This window comes from Garra rufa, chromosome 11 (genome assembly GCF_049309525.1).
Source record: "Garra rufa chromosome 11, GarRuf1.0, whole genome shotgun sequence".
Taxonomy (NCBI): domain Eukaryota; kingdom Metazoa; phylum Chordata; class Actinopteri; order Cypriniformes; family Cyprinidae; genus Garra; species Garra rufa.
In genome coordinates, this window is record NC_133371.1 from 44961293 (window position 1) to 44976769 (window position 15477).

Below are 15477 nucleotides of genomic sequence, written 5' to 3' on the forward strand. Positions count from 1 at the left end.
GTGTAATAAAATTAAATTTAAGATCAAACTAAATAAATTAAAAAACAAATATTCATATCTAACATAAAAATAATTTAATCAAATAAAAATATTAAGTACAAATACACACACACACACACACACACACACACACACACACACACACACACACACAAAATAAAATTAAGACAAAATTAGAAACAAAATGAGGTAAAAAGTAAATAAATTAAAAAGAGTGAAATAAAATTAAGATATAAAAATATATAAATAAAATGAAAATTTAATAAAATAAAAAATAATTAAATAAAAGTAAAATAAATAAAGTGAGTGAAATAAAAATAAATTTAAGATAAAATTAATTAAATAAAAAATATATATATTTACATTTTATATAAATAATTTAATAAAATAAAAATATTAACTAAAACTACGTATTTTTAATATGTATATATGTATATTAATAAAATTAAATGAAACAAAATTAGCTAAAATAAAAAATGAAAATAAAACATATCAAATTAAAAAGACTAAAAAACTAAGATATAAAAATAAAATTATATGTAATTATATATATAACAAAAATATTAAGTGAAAATACAATTTGTTATATATTGTATATATTGAATATATATTAATAAAATTAAATTAGAAGTGAAAAAGTAAAAAATAAATAAAGGAGTGAAAAAATATACACACACACATATATATAATATATTAAATAATATATAAAAAATATTAAATGAAAATAAAATGTGTTAATATGCATAAAAATAAATAAAATAAAATAAAAAGTAAAATAAATAAATGCATACACATTAAATAAATTTGAGTGAAACATAATGAAATTTAAGATATAAAAAATATATTAACAATATAAATAAAAAATACACACACAAATAAATATAAAAACATCATAAATTAAATACATATAAAACATATAAAACAAATAATTGAATTATAAACATATAAAATAAACTATAGTTTCCAGTCCAGTTTCTAAGACACCCGTATCAGACCACATGGGGCCCTAACGGAGCAACGGATGATTCACAGGACATTCTGGGAAAGGACCGGCCTGCTGGTACCCACAGACACAATAAAACACGCATTTCAGCACAGCTCGGTCTGCTGAAGTGACTCAAGTGAATATAATTCTCTCCTCAGACCTTCACAAGCCGAACAAAACCCTTCACATTTCTGCTCTCTGGAGCCTCGGTGCTTAATCTGTTCAGACCCAGATCGCTGTGACGCGTATTGAGTTTCCTTCTCTTTTCTTAGAAGATTACTTTACAATGCTGGGCTTGGGCTTGCGTTCTTTAATTCATTCTGGAGACAAAACACAGAGCACAAACAAGCAGCCAAAGAGCTGAAGTGTGCAGTCAGATGTTGATTCACAACAGCGACACCATGGAGACTCACAGAAAAACACTGAAAGTGCAGTTCTTCACTCTTAAATGCAGAACAAACACAAGCTTTGTGTGCAAAGGGTTAATAAAACACCAGCACACAATGAACAGATAGAGATCAGAGCATCAGCTCTCTAAATATCTCTATATTTGCCTCAACATTAAGTTGTATTTTTATTCGGCACTAAAACTATTAAAATAGTTTTTGTTAACTGAAACAAAGCTAAAAAAATAAATAAAAATAAAATGAAAATGAATATTAGAAAAGCTGCTTCAGCAACTAACTGTTATGAAATAAAATTAAATAAAAACTAAAAATCTTAAATAAAAATGAGAAATGTTGCCTCTGCAACAAACTGTAATAAAAAAAAACAGACTAAAACAAAAAAGTAAAAATATAAAAAAAATTTAAAAATAAAACGTAAATGTGATAAAAAAAATCTACTGTAATAAAATAAAATTAAATAAAAAATTAATAAAAAATAAAAATCTTTAATAAAAATAAGAAATGCTGCCTCAGCAACTAAATGTAATACAATTAAATAAATAAATGATAATAAAATTAATAAAATAAAAAAATATATATAAATAAAACAAAAATAAAATACAATATGAGGAGAACAAACTAAAAATTTTAAATGTATGAAGTAGAAATACTGCCTCAGCAACTAACTAACATAAAATAAAAATATATAAATAAAATGAAATAAAATATGAGGAAAATTAGAAATACTGCCTTGGCAACTAACTGAAATAAAAAAAAATTAAAAAAAAAAAAATATGAGGAGAAAAAAAACTACAAATTAAACATTTTAAAAGAAAATTAGAAAAACTGCCTCAAAAAAAATTTTTTTTTAGAAATGCTGCCTTGGCAACTAACTGTAATAAAATAAAATAAAATAAATAAAGATAAAATAAAAAATATGATATACTAACTGTAAAAAAAAATATTTAATTAAAATCTTAAAAATTATAAATGCTGCCTTGGCAACTAACTGTAATAATATAAAATTAATAAATTAATAAAATAAATGTGTGTGGATATATATGTAATAAATTAAATAAAATTAACAAAAACTAATGAAAATAACAAAAGCACAACAAAATTCTAATTAAATTTAATTGCAAACAGAAAATAATTTAATAAAAGCTACTTCAAAATAGTAATAATAATAATAAAAATACACAAGTAACACTAAAAAAAAGTGCTTGCACTGTAATTTCTGTTGCTTGAAAAGAATTAAAAACAAATAGAAAAGAGGACCTTCAGGGATAATTCTGATTAAATAAAGTCCCAGTACATTTTCACAAAACATATCTGCACACTAAGCCACCCTCAAACAAATAATTTTTTCTACTTTGCTCAAAACCAGATTATTTTTCTATATTTTTTAAATTGCTTTGAGTGAAGTTTTCAAAATTGACCCTCTGTTTTCCCTAGAATATTTTATGCTAATTTTGTCCATGTTTAGTAAACACTATAGCAATAGCATGAGCTCAAAGTTCACAGACATGCCCCACAAGCCACTATAGCCATAAAAAGCATTGTCATGTGTGTGTGTGTGTGTGTGTGTGTGCGTGTGTGTGTGTGTGTGTGTGTATGTGTGAACACATTACAGGACATCATTCATCTCCTGTGACCTAATGAGGGCAAAAGCCCTTCACATCAAAAGCACACATGAATGAGCGCTGATGGAGCATCTATAATCATCCGGGCGCCTAAAAACCCACTAGGGCTGATCCCGTGATCTCCAGACAGATGAAGGGAAGGTAACGACACACACAGACGCTCCTGTAATAAAGCTCCAGTCACCTACCCGCTGCTCTGAACACATGCATATTTATTCGGTAATTACAGGTTAGCTTGAAGGCGTCTACAGTCAGAAAACTCATTATTTTGGACGAATGAATTTGCATCTTTCAGCCAACACCCACAACACCTAAAACACCTTACAACTGTCTGTCTGCCTGTCTAACCAACCACAATAATCTACCAACCGCCTCACAACACCTTAGCAATGCCTTTGAAAACAATTAAAACACCCTAGAAATCAATAACCTGTCTAGAAAGCAACCACTAAAACCTACTAACTAAAAAGCAACTACTTAGAATATATTAGCAGCACCCTAATACTTCAAACAGCTTAGCAACAGCATGGTTTATCCAAACAAAATAATCTACCAAACAGAGTTATTATCATTAATTCAAACTAAATCTACTTAAATTATTTTGTTAAATGAAATAAAGCTGAAATAAAATAAAATATAAATATCAGATTAATAAAATTAGAAATTTTGCCTTGAAATAAGTTTTAAATGAAGTTTAAATTACTAACTGGAAATAAAATAAATAAATAAACAAACTAGAATGAAATGAAAAATATTAAACCTATAATATAATATAATATTAAAAATAAAAGCTTATTAAAAATATTATTTAAATATACTGTGTATAAATAATACAAAAAAATACTGCTAAAATTGAAATTAAAATAAATGAAACCTAAATAGTTAGTAAAATATTAGCAAAAAAGTAAATATTAGTAAAAATAAATATAAAAATAAAACATTTAAAAAAATTTTTTTTAAATAAATTTACTAAACCTAAAAAGTAATAACAAATAATAATAAAAATGCACAAAAGCACATCACAATATTGTTTAAAAAAAAAAGAAATCTAAATTAAAAACTGACATAGAAATTACTAACTAAAATATAAATTACAACTATCTAAAAAAATAAAATTAGTAACTGGGAACAAATAAAATAAAAATAAATCTAAAAATAAAAATGAAAAAATAAAATAAAAGCAAATTTAAAATAAATAAATAAATAAATAAATAAAGCTCATTATAAATCTTTACAATAAATAATACAAAAATTAACAATAAAATATAAAAACATAAAATAACATTTATTTAAATTTAATTAATTTCGTCACGCCTATAAAGCATATTAAACTTAATCCGAGAAAGTGAAAGAGGTCTTAACTAAATACCTGAAACACTAAAATTACTAACTTGAAATAAATAAAAATACAATTAAATTAAAAATTAAATAAAAGAATGTAACCTATATAATATTTAAAAACAAACAAACAAAAAACTAAAAATTACACTAAAACAAAAAATATAAAAATGTGAATTCAAAAATAAAAAAATAAATGAAGCTAATTATAAATATTTATAATTAATAATTAAAAATAATAAAATAAAAAAAATATATATAAATAAAGACATAAAATAAAATGTAATTAATTTAATTTAATTCATTTCGTCTTGCGTATAAAACCTATTAAATTTAATTTGAGAGAGTAAAAGAACTGGAAATAAATAAAAATAAATTGTATAAATAAAAATGTAAAAATTAAATTTTTTTTTTTACCTATTATAGTAACATTATAAAAACCTGATAATAATTAATAATAATTACTAAATAAATAAAGCTAATTATAAATATTAATAATAAAATATATATTTTTTAAATAAAATATAAAAACATAAAATATAAAATAAATTGTAATTAATTTAATTAAATTACTTTTAATTCACTTTTTAAATAAAAATAAGCTAAAACGAAATCTAAAACTGAAATATAAGTAACCTATATAGAAATATTTAAAAACAAGCAAACAAAAAAATAAAAAAAATTGTTTTATATTAAAATATAAAAATAAAAAGCTAATTCAAAAATAAAGCTAATTATAAATATTTATAAAAAATAATAAAAAATTAAATATAAAAACATAAAATATAAAATAAATTATTGATACTGTAAATAATAATTATAAATAAATATTACACACATAAAAGACCTCAGCAACTGCACACTGCCCCATACAAGTAACCACTCACAGATTTGGTGTGTTCGGGACGGGGTGCGATGACGGGTGGAGGCGTGGCTTCATCCTCATCCTCATCCTCAGAGACGGTGGCCACAGCAGGGGTCTCAGAAACGGTCTTGGAGTTCTGCGGAGCATGAAACAAATCGAGCAGGAAGTGAGGCTGACCGACTGACATCACAACATGGGTGCAAAACATGCCCAACGCCAACATGCCAACCACATTCGACCCCCCGCGGGCCTCACCAGCTGACCCAGTACACCCAAACTAAAACTTCATTCCCCATCTCGCTTCGCATCTAACCTGAGCTACGGATACGGCAAGACTCAGCAGGAGAATTGGACGAAAAAGATGCTGATTCACAGTGCAGAGAGAGAGAGAGAGAGAGCGAGAGAGAGAGAGAATGAGAGCAAAAGAAAAAGAGAGAGAGAGATGAACCCGCTGGCACCGCCTGGAGTGGCTGGCATCAGATCTGTCCTTCTGTTGAGTGGGCAGCTCTTACGGGACTCTGTCACCTTGTTGTTCATTGCATCCCCCCTATTTCAGCTCTCTTTCACGTTCCCCCCTAGCAAACTTCCTCCCGTCCCGTCCTCAGTCAATCTGTCGCGTGAGCCCAGAGGACATTTGTCCACATTCCCCTCCTGACCTCAAACGGCTCTCTGCGTGTCACTGATAAACCTGGAAAACAGTCGGACGTCACAATGACTCACCACTGCGTTGGAAGTGCTGTAGTTATCCGCACCTTTGTCTGAAATTAAAAAGAGACGAATGAGAAATTTGAAAGAGGCATAGAACTCATCTATACGCTGTACACATCATATTTCTGCTGGTTTATAAAGGATTTTTCAAATAAAGCTGAAATAAAATAAAATATAAATATCAGATAAAAAAATAAAATAAGAAATTTTGCCTTGAAATAAGTTTCAGTTGAAGAATAAAAATTATTAAATTACTAAATATCTAACTAAATATCTAAAGCACTAAACTTACTCATTTGAAAAAAATAAATAAAATAAAAATAAATTAAAAATAAATCCGAAAATTTAAAAAAGTAACCTATATAGTAAAATTTTAAAACAAACAAAAAAACTATTTGAAATTACACTAAAACTAAGCTAATTCAAAAATATAGACTAAAACTGAAAATATAAAAATAAAAGGTAATAAAAAATGTAAATAAATAATAATAAAGCTAATTATAAATACTTATAATACATAATTAAAAAATAATAACATGTAAATAACAAAGATGAACCTAAATAGTAATATAAAAAATAAAAATGCACAAAAGCACATCACAATATTAGTAAAAACAAAATCAAATAAAAACTGGAAATAAAAAATGAGAATGAGAATGAGAAATTAGAAAGAGGCATTGAACTAATCTATACGCTGTACACATCATATTTCTGATGGTTTATAAAGGATTTTTCAAATAAAGCTGAAATAAAATAAAATATAACTATCAGATGAAAAAATAGATTAGAAATTAGAAATTTGAAAAAAAAAAATTACTAACTGGGATTAAATAAAAAATACAACAAATAAAAATGAAAAAAAAAAATTAAACCTATAATATAATATTAAAAAATAAAAACTTATTCAAAATATTATTTAAAATATACTGTCTATAAATAATACTAAAATAAAACTATTACTAAAACTGAAAAAGTAACCAATATAATGATCTACAAAAAAAAAACTAAAAAAAAAAACATTAAAACAGAAAATACAAAAATAAAAGCTAATTTAAAAAATAAAAGAAATAATAAATAAAGCTAATTACAAATACTTATAATACATAATTAAAAAAATAATAAAATGTAAAAAAATAAAAATGTTAAAAAAGTAATTAATTTAATTTAATTAATTTTATCATGCATATAAAGCATATTCAATTTAATCTGAGAGAGTGAAAGAGGTATTAACTAAATATCTAAAACAGTAAACTTACTAATTTGAAATAAATAAATAAATAAAATAAAAATATATCTAAAAATAAAATTTTTAAAAATTTAACCTACATAGTAAAGTTTTAAAACAAAAAACTAATAAAAAACTATTTTAAAATGTACACTAAAACTAAGCTTATTCAAAAATAAAAAAATAATAATATATAATAAATAATTTAAAAATAATATTTAAAAAAATACTATAATATATTTACATATACATATAATATACAAACTAAATATTAAAATAAAATTTTATTAATTTAATTAAATTACTTTTAATTAACTTTTTCAATAAAAATAAATGAAAACTAAATCTAAAACTGAAATTAAAAAGTAACCTATATAGTAATATTTAAAAACAAACTAACAAACAAAACCATACAAAAAATACACTAAAACTGAAAATATAAAATAAAAGGTCATTAAAAAATTAAATAAATGTGACCCTGGACTACAAAACCAGTCTTAAGTCGCTGGGGTATGTTTGTAGCAATAGCCAAAAATACATAGTATGGTCAAAATTATTGATTTTTCTTTTATGCCATAAATCATTAGGAAATTAAGTAAAGATCATGTTCCATGAAGATTTTTTGTAAAATTCCTACTATTAATATATCAAAATGTAATTTTTGATTAGTAATATGCATTGTTAAGAACTTAATTTGGACAACTTTAAAGGTGATTTTCTCAGTATTTTGATTTTTTTGCATCCTCAGATTTCTGATTTTCAAATAGATGTATCTCGGCCAAATATTCATCAATAGAAAGCTTATCTATTGAGCTTTCATATGATGTATATATCTCATTTTTGTAAAATTTCACCTTATGACTGGTTTTGTGGTCCAGGGTCACAAATAATAATAAAGCTAATTATAAATAAAAATGTATATAAAATTTACGATACAATTAATATATATTTTACATTTATTTTATTCTCTCTCTCTCTCTATATATTATATATATATATATATATATATATATTTTTTTTTTTTTTTTTTTTTTTTATATATTTTATATAATTTTACTTTTTTCAAATGTTTATATTTATACAAAAGTATACAACAAATATATAACATATTTTCATATTTATATTCATATCATAAATATACCATTTACATATTTTTTTTTTACATTTAATTTTTCATTTTATTTTACACGTACATACAGCTGTAATACGGAAGTGTGCGCCTCACCTGTAAAGCTCATGTATTTCTGGCTGTTGCTTGTTTCTTTCGAGTCGTAGAATTTAAGCACGTCCAGAACGGCCTGAGGATTCTTCTTCTGCTCGAGTTTAGTGATGTTGGACGTCTGGAGCAACCGTGCCCACTGCTCCGGCATGCCCTACATAGACAGCCACAAAAACAAGCACGGCGTAAACCACAATAATTGGTAATCACTCTGTACTGCCACTCACAGCTATGACAGTGAAGTTTTCTAAAGCATGCCTCTGCCAAAAGCAATGTTAAACCTGACAGACTAATATATATGGTCTCATTGTGATCAGATTGAGTGTGTTTGTGGTGAAGACACACTGCTGGACCACAGATGTCAGTTTAAGGTCTAATAGACTGAAGTAATTTGAGCGTCTAAGCTGGCGAGGCGACGTGGTTCTGACCCAGCGGCACTCATTAACACTCATTACACACACTGAACTCAACTCAGAGTCACACGGAGGAGACGTACAGCTCATTTAGGGGTCAGGAAGAGGCCACAGCTCATTTAATATCACATCAAATATAATAAATCAGATGTTAAGAGGAAGACAGATCTGGAGGTTAATGCTGAGAGTCTGAACTGCTGGAGGTTCATTTTCTATATTTGGGTTGCACATCTTCAGCCACTTTTCTTTCCGTCTGTCCTTTTTCGCTAGCTTTCTGTAGCATTGTCGCTTTATAATCAGGATTGGTGCAGCATAAAAGTGCTTGTATTGATTTTTTTTGAATAATTTGTCAAAAACAGTGTCTTTCTAGACCAAAAAAAAAAAAAGTGTCTTAAACAATCCAGATGCATTATCAAATTAGACGTCACGAAAAGAACTTCTAAGTAATCAGTGTTGGGGGTAATGCATTACAAGTAACGCAAGTTACGTAATAATATTACTTTTTCCAAGTAACTAGTAAAGTAACATTACTTTTTAACTGACAAGAACATATCTGAGTTACTTTTTTAAATAAGTAACGCCAGTTACTGATTAACCCTGGTTATTGATTAACCCTCAAAGACCGAGACACAGCTAAAAATAATTTTGTCGTCTCATTTGGATATTCAGAGGCTATAAATAGTGATTACGTCATCGCATTTCCTCAGCACTGATTCGTCAGATGAAACCAATGCATTTCAGTCCTCTGAGCCAAACAGGAACGATTGTTGATGCTTAGTCCCACCCCCATGCCCAGATTGGTTCAAACTGTCATCTATTCAACCAATAAGCATAGGTTTTGGTCTTTTGAACCATCGATTAGCATGTTTCTTTGCAAATCTTAAAAAAACGCAAAGTAAAAGTAAAGTGCTTCTTGCGTGCATTCAAATAACCGCAAAATAACACATTTGCATGACAGCATTCTTTGAAAAAGCACAGAAATACTCATGACAGAGTCATTTGAAATAACACAAACCAAAAACAAGGATGAAACAGCAGTACATATCGGATAAAGCACTGGAAGTTAGGTTTTCGCGTCACTAGTCGATGTCCCGGTAAAACAGACAGACTACAGCAAGCGGACCAATCTATTTGGTTGTTATATTATGTAACTAATTCTTATATAGTTTGTAAAGATTATTTGCACTATTTTTTCTGTTGCACTCGGTATATTTCTCTCTCATTTTGTGTGTAGTTTGTGAATAATTTAGACTGTTTATTTTTTTATTGCACAAGAAAATTTGTCCAATTGTTTTCACTACTTCCTACACTGTTGGTGTTTATTGATCATACTCAGATTAAGAATATATTCATCTGAATGCGTTTTGCTATTATATAAAACTGTTTCTACTATCACTTTACTCCTGAAACGTTTTTGGACAGGTCTATATTGTCAATCCACTAAATAGGCCTGTTTTTCACTGAAAAGCACCTATAATAAAATTGTATTATTTGGCTATAACTTGCTTGGGGAATGTTATATATAGACAAAATTTTATTTGGAAGTGTGAAACACCTAAATACAAATTACTAAAGAAAAAAATCCAAACTTCAGAAGTTTTTGTTTGAGTACACAGTAAAAAACACCCAATTTGTTGCTAGCGTTTTTCCTAAAATTCTGGAAATTCACTCATTTTTAGAGAAAACAAAAGGATAATTGTAATTTTAAATTAGCTAGACAAAGTTTAAGTTCTTATATAAAAGCTCTCCTGTCCCCGTGTTGAGAGAAATTGTGAGTAAGATGTTACTTTAGTTCTAGAATAAATGTGAACATGCAAAAAAGTAAATCTCACTCACTAAAAAAACAGATACAGTATTCTTCAAAATGAATAAAAACAGTAAAAATTCAGTGCAAACCTGCAATAATTGAATATTAGATTAGATATAGAGACAATGTGGTTATTTGCTCAGACTCACACAGTGTTGTTTTCGTCAACGATGATGATGACGAAATCATTTCGTTGACTCCACTTTTTTTCATGACGATAATGAGACGATGACGAGATAAAAATGGCTCGTTGATGACTAAAACATGACGAGACGTGTGTGAGTTTTCGTTGACGAGACGAGAATAGACGAAAATGTTAGGGGGTGGTCCGTCAGACGTTTAAAATGCATGACATTTCTGCTTATTGTGCATGCCAATCAAAACCTAGTATCTGCCGCTATGGCAAGCCGTTTTAGCATTAAATACTCTTTGCCATATTAGTATGGCAAGCCGTTTTAGCATTCCATCCTTGTTTGTCTTTTATGTTTCAAACCATTCCTTCATTATTGTAATTATTGGTGAAAATAGTCGATCCGGAAGCTCACATTGTGTTGAACTATAGATCTGCTATTTTCAGAACTTAAGTGACACTACCCAACAGCAAAATACTTACTGACCTACATTAATTTGTTAAAAGACTACTTTTTCCCCTTTTTTTGACTAAAACTAGACTAAAACCTTTTTGACTTTTCGTCGACTAAAACTAGACTAAAACCTTTTTGACTTTTCGTCGACTAAAATTGGACTAAAACTATCACATATAGAAGTGACTAAAATTTGACTAAGGCTACGTCTACATTAATCCGGATACATTTGAAAACGGAGTTTTCGTTTGAAAACGCTCTCCGTCCACACTAGCGTTTCCAAGCGTTTTCCAAAAGTTTCTCATCCACACTGAAACGTAGGAAAACATCAAATTCGCCTTACCGTGCATGCGTAAAGCCTCCAAAATTATACAGACGCAATAAGTTTTGACGCAATTCTTCTGGCGGGATAATTTACGGAAATATCTCATCATCCACTGACGCGTCTATATCGCGCTCATTCATATTTTATCTGAAAAGCAGTTGTCGTCATGTTTTGCAGGACAGCAACTGTGAGTAAATTTTCTGTCATCTTTTTAGGACTGTAATTTGAGGAGTGTACAAGGTAAATCTCTTTAGCAGCAGTGTGACAGTGAATAGCACAGGCACAATTACTGGTGTAAACATAGATATCTATTGGTACAATATGCGTCACATGACTAAATATGCGTCATCGTTTTCAAAAGCCTCCGTTTTCACAGTCCACACTACAACGTGAAAACGGCGTTTTCAAATTTATCCACTTTGGAGAGCGTTTTCAAAAAGCTCAGTTTTCCTTGACAAAAACGTCGTCTCAGTGTGGACGGAAGGCCAAAACGGAGAGAAAAAGATGCGTTTTCAAACGAAAACGTATTAGTCTGGACATGGCCTAAAACTAGTAACCATTTTAGTCCAAAAGACTAAGACTAAATCTAAGATGGTTGTCAAAAACAACACTGGACTTACAGTGAACTCTCCAGTGACGGCGTCAAAGCCAACATGGATGGTGTGCTCAAAGTCTGATGGCAGAGAGATCTCTGGACGCTCCTTCTTCTTATTGGCTGAAGATGAGGATGGGGGCGGAGTCACAGTTGGGTGAAGAAGAAAATAACAGTTAAGGGATGTTTAAACGTGATTCAAATATTTAGTGTAAATACAACATGTTTTTCATTTAGCATATTAATAACACAGATACAACACATAATAATGGGAAACTACTGTATAAAACAGTTGGAAATTATTTAAAATATTTGAATAAAATGTTGACTGGATGTTGGATTTAGAAATCCTGTCTAGCAAGTTTGAAGAAACTTGAACATTATCAGTTTTAAGTAGTTTTAAAGCTTGAAATTTGAAGGTTTTGAAGATCATTCAGTACATCAGAATTATCGTAGCATCATATTTTAATGTTGTTAACATGTTCCTTACCGTTTTATTGTGTTACTAACGTAATTAAACACATCACTACCATGTTTTAATATGTTGCGAACATGTTTAAAGACACAGCTAACATGTTGCTAGCATGTTATAGAACATTGCTAGCATGCTAGTAGCCCGTTTTAAAATTGTTATCATGATTTAACATAACTAACATGTTTTATCATATTGCTAACATGTTTTAACATGTTGCTATTAGATATTTTAGAACATTTCCTACATGTTGGTGGCCTGTTTAAACACGTTGTTACTATAATTTAACACATTACGAACATGTTAACATATTGCTAGCATGTTTAAAATTGTTGCTGGCATATTTAGAACATTGCTTACATGCTAGTAGCCTGTTTTAACATATTGTTAACATGCTTTAATACATTGCTAGCATGTTTTAGAATGTATCTAGCAGGTTTTAACATGTTGCTAATGTCATAGAACGAATCTAGCATGTTTTAATGTGTTGCTAGCATGTTTTAGAATGTATCTAGCAGGTTTTAACATGTTGCTAATATCACAGAATGAATTTAACGTTTTAACATGTTGCTAGCATGTTTTAGAACATTGCTTACATACTAGTAGCCTGTTTTAAGAAGATTTTCAAGATTCACAAGATTCACATTCACAAGATTTAACACATTACTAACATGTTTTAACACATTGCTGTTAAGAGCATGCCTTAACAGATTGTTAACATGATTTAATGCCTTTCTTGCATGTTTTACCATGTTGTTAACATGTTTTAGAACATTGCTTACATACCAGTAGGCTGTTTTAACACATTGTTAGCATGATTTAACACGTTTAACATGCTGCTAGTATGTTTGTAGGCTAATTCCTGTTCCAGACAGATAAATGCATTAATTTAGCATATTTACAATTGTAATTTTTTTCTGTCTACCTGAAATATTTCTATAAAACATCAAACCAAACTCTAGTTTTTGAGAATCTCCTTCAAGTGCAAGTATCTAAAACTAGTTGTCTGCCATTTTAAGCTCATAAGTTTTTTTTCATAAAGTCATCATTACAACATATACACCGTCTGGCATCTATAACGCTGTTCTCCAGTTCCTGTGTGTCACTCATGTGTGCGGATGCTGCTAATTCCTATTATAAACGTCCTCATCTGCTCCGCGCTGAAGCCAGGCACGGTCTTTAATATTAATGATGTGCTAACGGCCTGGTAATTAACACAAAACAGGCCTCCTGAAAGATGAGCAGCTCAGAAAACTTGAGTGAGACGAACGCTTGACACAGAGACACGCAAAGAGAAATGACAGAAGGTGTTCACTGTTCTGAATTAAACACCTGAAAAGGTAACAAAGCCGCTTTTTTGCTAAACACATGCCTTGTGCTGATCGTGACCTTTGACCCTTAAGCTGTTTTTTGGATGGTTTTCCCCCATTAAAGATTATTTTTTCCTTGTAGATACTAATACTAGCTAGTAGCAATGCGTGTCACTCACTCTTGTCTCCTCCTCCGGTGAGTATGGATCGGATGAAGCCTTCTTTTCTCCTCTTGTCCTCCGGGTTGGGCGGCAGTGGTTTGGAGCCGTGATTCAGAGGGCCTGAGTCTTTACCGGACGAGCCAATCATGGTGCTTGTATTTCTCATGGGCGGAGCTGGTGGCTTGTCTTCTACTTCCCCATTGTCTGACATTTTCAGCTGTGGGCGTGGCTAAATCTGAAACACACAACCAATCACAGCTGGTGAGCTGGTGAGAAGGGGAGGGGCCAGAGTAAATCAATCGCAGGGGTTGCTGGAATGAAACTGAAAGCATAATTAGATTTGCCAAATTACCACCAATCTTCTCTTAATAGTATTTAGATTAAACTAGGACACAGCAGGAAAAAACAGCTAAGGCAGGAAGAAAACACCATCTGATGTAGTTTCGGACTACTGTATAGTATATATATAAATTGCATCATGGTTTCTACAAAAATATGAAGCAACACAACTGTTTTCAACTATGTTTTCAACATTGCTAATTATAGAAAAATGTTTCTTGAGGAGCAAATCAGCATATTAGAATGATGTCTTGATGATCATGTGACACTAAAGACAGGAGTAATGATGCTGAAAATTCAGCTTTGCTTCACAGAAATAAATTACACTTTAACAGATATTCACATAGGAAACATTTATTTTAAATTATAATAATATATCACAATTTTTAAACATTTTACTGTATTTTTAATCAAATAAATTCAGCCTTGGTGAGAAAAAGAGGCTTCTTTCAAAAAACGTTTTTTTTTTTTTATTAAAAAATGATCATTCAAAATCATTAACCCTGATATGAGCAATAATAGTGATTATTCTCTTATTAAACGCCACAAACTGAAGTATTCTGTTTTCAACATTGATAATCATAGAAAAATGTTTCTTGAGCTGCAAATCAGCATATCTGAATGATTTCTTGATGATCATGCGACACTAAAGACTGGAGTAATGATGCTGAAAATTCAGATTTGATCACAGGAATAAATTACATTTTAACAGATATTCACATAGAAAACATTTATTTTAAATTGTAATAATATATCACAATTTTTAAACATTTTACTGTATTTTTAATCAAATAAATGCGGCCTTAGTGAGCAAAAGACGTCTTTCGAAAACAGTTTTAAATAAAATTTAAAAATGTTTATTTAAAATTATTAACCCTGATATGAGCAATAATAATGATTATTCTCTTATTAAACATCACAAACTGAATTATACCGTTTTCCACATTGACAATCATAGATAAATGTTTCTTGAGCAGCAAATCAGCATATCTGAATGATTTCTGAAGGATCATGTGACACTGAAGACTGGAGTAATGATGCTGAAAATTCAGCATGGCATCACAGAAATAAATTATATTTTAACAGATATTCACAGAAAATAGTT

The 15477-nt window shown here is 29.2% G+C and overlaps 1 protein-coding gene across 1 annotated transcript in view; it reads right to left on the reverse strand.

Moving 5' to 3' along the window:
- LOC141345384 (serine/threonine-protein kinase PAK 1-like) overlaps nt 1-14264 on the reverse strand; it is a 30901-nt gene extending 16637 nt beyond the window's left edge. The window contains exons 1-5 of the mRNA XM_073850238.1: nt 14052-14264; nt 12119-12213; nt 8376-8523; nt 5938-5975; nt 5240-5353 (exon numbers count right to left, since the gene is read on the reverse strand). Of these exons, the coding sequence (XP_073706339.1) occupies nt 5240-5353; nt 5938-5975; nt 8376-8523; nt 12119-12213; nt 14052-14244 (588 nt within the window). The 5' untranslated portion in view covers nt 14245-14264. The remainder of the gene's footprint in view (nt 1-5239; nt 5354-5937; nt 5976-8375; nt 8524-12118; nt 12214-14051) is intronic.
- Nucleotides 14265-15477: the final 1213 nt, after the last annotated feature.